We start from the raw sequence: 8,482 nt of genomic DNA on the forward strand, positions 1-8,482 counted from the left end.
CAGTGACACGCCCACCAAACTGTGTGATTTGTGTCTTCTACCAAAAAGCACAAGTTGCTTTTGTTGATAACTTTTGCACCAACACAGAATTGTCAATTGACCAATTGTCCTTGTCTGAGTCAAACACTACACTCCCAATTTTCATTCCCGTCAACTTCTCAAGACTGGCTTTTTCTTCTTCTTCATCGTGTTGTTTCTTTGAATTGATGTATTTCTCAGATTTCATAATTTGATCAATTTTAGTGTTTTTTGCTTGTTTGATTTTGTCAATTTCGTCTTCAAGAGGTTTTATATCCATTTTACACTTCTCTTCAAGAAGTAAAATTCTGAGATTGTTAATCTCATACAATTTGTTGTTGTCATTCTCTGTTAAGTACGCCATCTCACTTTTAATTTTGTTTGATGCGTTATCCAAATCAGTGACGATTGTGTTAAGTAAAGTTGTAATGTTCTTCTTTCTCTCAAATACCTCATCAAGTCTGTCGAAGTGTCCCTCTGCATTTTCAATGCGTTGATCAATGTCAAGTGACTTGTCGTCAACAAAGTTGTATTCCCTTTTCGATTTGTTGAAATCTGACACCGCCTTTGCTGCGTTTGTGCAGAGTGTAGAGAGTGCTGTTAACTCGTTTTCCATGTATGTTAATAGAGTTTTTTGTTTTTATATTTAATTCAACTTTTTATAAAACTCATTTAAATGGTTTATTAATATAATATTTATACTATATACAAAATAAAATTATTCATTATAATTGATACAATTATAAAATATTAGAAATTGTTTAATATATGTAATTAAACTTAAAACCACAGAATTATAAATGTAATTTTTTAACTATTAAAGAAAAAAAATGGGGAAAATAAGTAGATATTGTTATAATTGCCAAATGATTATTTTTACTAATAAAATAATTTAAAGCAAAGTTAATATTTGGTTTTTAATAATTTTTATTTTTTTAACTAAATATTGTTTATTTTATGTTGCCATTAAACAAATTTGGCTATAATGTATACAAAAATAATGACGAATTATTTTAATAAATCCAATAATATATAGTAAATAAATTATATATAAAAATAATTATAATAATACAAAATAACAATAAATTTTCATATATTTTTGTGAAAAACGACTAGCACAATTATTTAAATGAATTATTATAGTTTAATGGTTTGATAAATCCCAGTATTTTTTAAATCATTATACCTTTGAAAAAAATAACGATAGACTTTTTCACAAAATAATAATATAATTAAATTAAAATGTATAGTAAATTAACTATTTGGAAAAAAACACCAAAAACAAAAACCGTTTCGTTTATTTGTAAAAATACATTAATGCAACCAAACAAAATATATCAATATTATTAAATAAAATTAATAATTTATAATAATACAAATTTATAACAGAATTGTTTCGTTTATTGAATTGATCTTTAACCAGGGTCCTCCTTTTTCCAAACCCTTGTCATAAAAACTGTAAACGTGGCATATTCATAAAACGTGGCAACTTTGAATTAAAAAAATCTATATTGATAATAAAACATATTAATATCAGCATTTTTAAAAAGATGGTTTTTAAAACAGAAATTTTGTGAAACCACTTTAAAATAAACAAGATAGTGTTAGGAAATTTCAAAATAATTAATAAAAACATCAGTCAATTGTTTTTGTTAAACAAAACATAAAAATTACTAAATTTATAATAGTTCCATTTTATTGAGAGCTCTGTCTTTGACGTACATTCTCGCTCGAAGCGAATTATGAGAAAAATTGTTTTTGTTGTATCTTTTCAGTAAAGAAAAACTGGATTCACATACAACAGTGGTGGGTGACATTGCAAGAAACAATGCTAATAAACAGTAAAGTTTAGATCCACTTTCAAAAAATGCATAATCAAGTAAGTCCAAAGACGAACTTAGATCCCAAGGATTTAAACTTCGTGTCAGTATAACTTTTTTTCTGTCAGAGTCTTTCGACGGAAACCCTCAAGATCCGGAGCTCCTCTGAGTTTATTCATTTCATCCTGGAGATATACAATATTTATATTAAGTAGCTTTTTGTTGTAATATAATCTTGAAGTTCATTGTTATTTCACAAAAATCGTCTAACTGTCCAAATTCATCCGTTTGTAATTTTTTTGAAAGTAGACTGTTACCCATTCTTTTGATATACTCGACGTTGGTTACATGATAAAATGGATATGTTGCAACTGATGCAAAGCGGACCTCGAGGGCAGAATGTAAACATTTCAACATTGAATACATTCCTGTTGTTGAAATTGTCGAGTCCTTAAATCAATCGAGATGTGGAAAGTGTATAAAAAAAATATTTACAATTTATATTTTCATCTCTTCAATCTTTTCATAATATTTTTGCACCATCTTATAACTTTTAAACAAAATATCTCTTTTTGATTGAAACTCTCGGTTTAATTCTTAAGCAATTCTTAATGTATCTAAAATAAAAGAGACTTAAGAAACTTAAATTATATTTAAGTTTCTTACTTGTGAATAACTCTCTAAGTTCACCAATAATATAATCACCATATTCAAATTCATCATTCGTTGAACATTTCAAAAGGATTGTGATGTTGTTCTAATTATTATTTACCCACCGAAAGACACACTCAAGTTAAAGTAATTCAGTTTTAACGTAAGTTGGAGGAGCACTTTATTTTTTCCTTACAATTTAAACATCTCGCGTTAAAATTACAATGTTCAGAACACTTCTTACTATCTTTTTTTAAAATATTTCCAAACAAAGGAAACTTCTTTATTGAATTCTTGCATGTATTTTTTTAAATATAAGTTTTGTTTTTTGGAATGATAATAATTTGAATTAAATAAACGTTTTTATTTAATTTTTAATTAGTTTTTTAGTTGACACCAATTGTTTTTTGCTGTCTGTTGAAGGGATTAGTTTTTTTTGAAAAAAAACAGTTAAGTATTAATTTAAATATTCAAGTTCTTTATAGTTTTCTTTCAATTGTTCAAAAACGACAAAACTGTTATTTCTTTTTTATTTTTTAAATAATTTGCATTTTTGGTTCAAAAAAAACTTATGTATTTTAATAGTGAATTGTGTATACGTTTCAGAAAAAAATAGAAATTTGTCCTTTTTTACCATTTTTAGTAAAAACAATAAATTTGAGCAATATCATCTTTGTTATTACTAAAAAAGAGTCTCTCTAACATTTTGGATTTTTTTACTCTTGCGATTGCGCACCCTATTTAATTACACTTCATATTATTAGTTATATTATTAAAATGTTTAATTAACACTGATATCTGTGATAATTTAAAATTATCTTAACTGATTTCATAGCTTTCTTATTCGTTTTACAATGTGTTGAATTTTTTGACGTGATTTTAATTAATATATATTTTTTATAAACTTGATCAAAAAATCACCAATTTTTTCGAGAATAGTTCGTTATATATTATAATTGAACTATATTTTTACCTTTTAACCCAAACTTGTTGTTTCAGTCAGAATTGTCATACTTTAAATATTAAATGGACTATGTATTAATCATAAAAAATAATCTATATTTAAAACTGATAACTTATTAAAAAATTTCAATCCATTCGCTTTTATTAATATCCCCTTATTATTTTTATTAATATTCTGGTATATTGCAGGACCAAATGAATATTAAATTTGGTTTTTGCAGAGCACTCAAAGTATCCCACTGCTCCAAAACTTTGTGCAAATTTGATTCCGTCTTCTGTTTCAATCATTTTTCTTCCCATTTGTTTTAGTTGAATTATTTCGTCTTTGTCTTCTCTCATATCAGATTTGGTTCCCACAACAACAATTGGTATACTTTTTTTGTACTTTCTTAATTGATTAACAAACCGCTTTTTGGCTGTTTTTAGTTGTTCTTTGTCGTCTAAGGAAATACAAATAAATGCACATTTGGCCATTTGAATTGTTATGTAACGCAGCGCATCATTTTTAATTTGACCAGAAGTATCACATAATCTGACATCTGTTTTAAGTTTGTCATTCATTTTAAATTTGTATTCTCCTATTGTTGTTGGTTCATAATATTCACTAAAAGTTATGTTGAACAACCGATTTAATAATTGTGTTTTACCAGAAGTTTCATCGCCGCAAAAAGCACAATAAAACACTGAGTTATACATATTTGTTTTTGAATTTATTTTTTGTAATTTATTCATTGGGTAAAACATTTGAAAACAATCGTTATAATAAATGTGAAATGTTATCAACGAAAAATAATTAATTATATTATATCAATCATGATTTATTATAACATCATTTAAATATAATTTTAATAGTAAATAAAAAATTTAATTATATTGTTTTTAATAAATTAAAATATGTTTTCATGTTTACAATAATTTTTGATATGCAAAACGGGACCTACATTGACCACCACCACCTCTTAAAATAGATTTATTTTTTCTATTTCGAATTATATTCAAATTAAAATTATAGTAAATGGGCGTTTTGGATAATATTAGGTCTGGTTCCCGAATTCAAGAAATGCCGAAAATTCACCTCGAGTTAGTGGAAACCGAGTGAGACGGAGCATTGAAAAGAAGGCTCTGAAGACGCACTTAAACAGTCTGTTTGTGCACCGTTTCACCCACTTTCCAAGTCCTCCCTTGGCGCGGATCCCCCCTGACCCCCCCCGCTTGCGGGGGGGGGAACCACATCCGCGTCCACACAGTACGGACAAGGAAAGTGGGTGACATGGGGACGCACAAACAGTGGCTGAAAAATGGACTTCCTTCAAAAAACACTCGCGGCAAATATTTTTTTTGGTAAACGGGGTGAGGGTGGTCAATGTAGGTTTTATGCAAAACTTATATATTTTTTTGTGGTTTATTTTTATATTAAATGATATTCAAACTACTTTTGTCACTTAACTTTTTGGTTTATTATACTTGATTTGTAAATGCATAACAAACTGAAAAAAAACACGGGTTTATACAATATTTTAAATTCGTATCATAATGAAATGATAAATTATTTATGTATTAAATACTTTAATAATAAACAACAATTAAGAATAGGGTGCGCAACCGTAAGAATTAAATATTCTTTTTTAGTAATTATTATTATTTGAGTGTAAAAAAAAGTTTTATATGCCACTTTTTAAAAAAAATGGAATAAAACCATAAGATCTGTTTAAATATTGATACGTGTTTTTTAAAATTATATAAATTGCAACTATTTTTTCGGCCCAAAAAAATAAAAATTAATTATTATTAAAAACATCTTTTTGGGGTTTTTGTTTTTTATCAATTAAAAATTGAACAAACATGAAAAACAATGTAACAAATTAAATTTTAATTTTAAAAAATAAAAAATAAAAGACGGCAAAATAATGATTCTGGTGTTTCAATCAAAACAAATCGAAATGTTAATAATTATAATAATAATTATTACACAAACAAAATTTAAGATAATAATATTCTATTATAAAAATAACATTTGTCACCCTTTTAAAAATAAGGGTTACAAATAATATGAAATAAGTTAAATAATTAACTTATTTGAAACTATACATATTATTAATATAACAATCTTAATTAACATATGCAAGATCATTCCCATGACAACTCTCTTGTTTAGAAATATTCCAAAAAACATTTGAGTCCTTGTACGAATCATTGTTCTATTGATACAACATGTACAAATTGTAAAACAAGTGTCATTTGTTGTTTTTGTCGAAAAGAACTCATTTTTGAAGAAAGTACATCATCAATGAGAACACATCTTTTTTCTTTGCATCCAGAAAAATTAAGTGACGAAGAAATTGATTATTTTGAAGTACTCAGAACATTTTCACCAAAAAGTATCGAAATAAATACTCTTTTTTTAAAGTTTTTTGTCACTGGTAATGTTTCTTTAAGAGAAATAACAAACCCATATTTACTTCAATTAATAAATGTATTAGACCCAACTATTAAACGTTGTGGCCAAACAACCTTTCGAACATCATTGTTAAATAAAGTTTATAATAATAAAATGTGTGATTATGTTAAAGAAATGAAGAATATTATTAAAGGTAATTACGGATGTGTTTCAACTGATATAATGTCCAAATTTGGGAATAGTTACAATACAACAACTTTACATTTTATCGACCAAAATTTTGTTTCTAAAAATTGTGTCTTAGATGTAAGTGTTTTTAATGAAACACACACATTAAAAAACATTAAAAACAAAACAGAAAATGTTTTAAACAAATATGGAATAACGAATTCTGTTAATTACATCGTTTGAGATGGTAGTGCTAACAACAATGGATTAAATAACATTTGTGGTGAAAAGTTTAACTGTGTTGTTCATGGAATTAATCTTATTTTTTCTGATTTAATTAAAACTATTCCAGAGTTGAATGAAACATTGAAAAAGATAAATAAAATATCAAAAATGTACCATGTATCACCATCCAAACGCATTAATTTAAAAAAGAATTGTGAAGAAAATGAAAAGAAATATTGTTGTTTGGCAACTTTTTGTAAAACACTTTTTAATTCGTGTTGTAAATCATTGGAAACGGCTCTTCAAATGGAAAAATCAATAACCACAACAGATGAAAACGAAAGACTAACAAATGATAAATGGATAGATATGAAGAAAATATTATTTTTCGTTATAATAATGAATATTGCTTACAATAAACTTTCCACAAACACTACACCAAACTTTTGTTATGTATGGGGAATATTTAAAGAAATATGAAAAGTTATAAGAAAAAATAAAACACAAACATGGAATTCCCCCAAAGAAAATTCGCATATAATTTTCAGATTTCCGATACACAATTCTATTAATAAAATAACGGCGATGTCCAGACTACAAATACCATCTATGCGTTTAACCCCATCTTGGCTCATCTTGGCTCATCCGTGCAGCCAACACCACTAACAGCGTCGACTATTTTATCACCACAAAAATCTTTTTCGGGTTCAGATTATATATTTGGCAAAGACTGGAAACAAATTGCTTGATATGGGTTCGTCAAGAGATTCGAGAATCTATTAAAGGAGAAACACGCTATAAAATAGCGCGTTTTCTGTTTCCTCCAGAACGTGACAAATATTTAGATGAATCTGAAAAAGAAAAAATCAGAAGTGAGATTGAAAAAAACCTAATAGAATTTACTGATATTTTCCCAAGAAAATTAACCATTGATATTTTAGTCGCCGAGGAAAAAAATGTTTCTAATTATGAAATCAAGTTTGTAGAAATACAAAGGGAATTGGGAATGTATTTGAAAGACGAAGGAAAGAACGGAAATAAAATTGTTGACGACCCTTTGATGTATTGAAACAACAACGATTGTCTTTATTTATAGGAACTTTCCCACAAATACTTATCTCTCCAATCAACCAGTATGGACCTGAAAGGGTGTTCAATATAATGGAAACAGTGTTATTAGATAAAAAAAATCGTATGAATTTCAATACTGCTTCAAAAATTACACTTTTGAAAATTCAAATATAATAAAAGTAAGTCTGATTATTTTAGTTTATTTTTCTAAAATAATTAATTTTTTATTGTTTAACAAAGTTGAAAATGTATAGATTTTTCATTCTAATATGTAATTTTATAATTAATGTTTGGCTTAATATTATTTCGATTAAATTTATTACTTAATGCGATCACAGTGAATTTGATAATCATCTTGAAATGTGAAAATCACTATGTAAAAAAATTCACAGTGTTTTTTGAAATCTATTTATATGGTGATGATTTTAAAAATATAACAAAGAAAAAATTATTTTTACTATACACGATGATGATTTTTAATAATAACCATATTTTTGACTAATAAGAAAAACAAACATATTGCAATTTATAAAATTAATTATATATAGTATATATAATCAAAATATATTAATTATTTTGCAATCGAAGGATTATTTTTTAAAAAAATATATAGAAATGAAAAGAATTATTTTTACAAATAAATATAAAAACCGCAATTGAGTTGTGTGAACGGGGAATTTGTATTGATTTATGGCAAAGAGTTTCCGTTGATCTTGCAAAGACTTTAATTACATCTCAGTAGCTAGTTAGTTACAATTAACACAAAAATGAAAGTCCTCCACTATTTTTTATTATAACTTTAAAAAACGTAAAAAAAATTGAAATAGAATATTCAATCGTAAATAATCTATAATACAAAATCATCATCTATATATAAAATGTGCATTTTTTATCATCTTAATACAAATTAATTAATACAAAAAAAGAAAAAACATATTGCACTAATAATTTGTATTATTATATATAATATCGTAATAGTAATCTAATCATAATCGTTTATTATATCATTTAAATTATTACAACACTTGTAATTTGATTATTAACATGGAAACTTATTTTAAAGAAACTTGACTCGTGTGATAAAGTTTACATGTAACCATATTTAAATTTATTTGTTTAATAATCAATTGTTAACAAACATACTTAAATATGAATTGTCAAAAGTACC

At 25.9% G+C, this 8,482-nt stretch overlaps 1 protein-coding gene across 1 annotated transcript; it reads right to left on the minus strand.

Annotated features, from left to right (window-relative positions):
* Positions 1–3,596: 3,596 nt before the first annotated feature.
* On the minus strand, positions 3,597–4,196 carry EIN_261790 (GTP-binding protein RHO1 precursor, putative; the record flags this gene model as incomplete). Its single annotated transcript, XM_004262071.1, has 1 exon — positions 3,597–4,196. One exon carries the CDS (start codon positions 4,194–4,196, stop codon positions 3,597–3,599), a length of 600 nt encoding a protein of 199 aa, XP_004262119.1.
* Positions 4,197–8,482: the final 4,286 nt, after the last annotated feature.

Source organism: Entamoeba invadens (assembly GCF_000330505.1).
Source record: "Entamoeba invadens IP1 unplaced genomic scaffold scaff_1105074726507, whole genome shotgun sequence".
Classification (NCBI taxonomy): Eukaryota; Evosea; order Mastigamoebida; family Endamoebidae; genus Entamoeba; species Entamoeba invadens.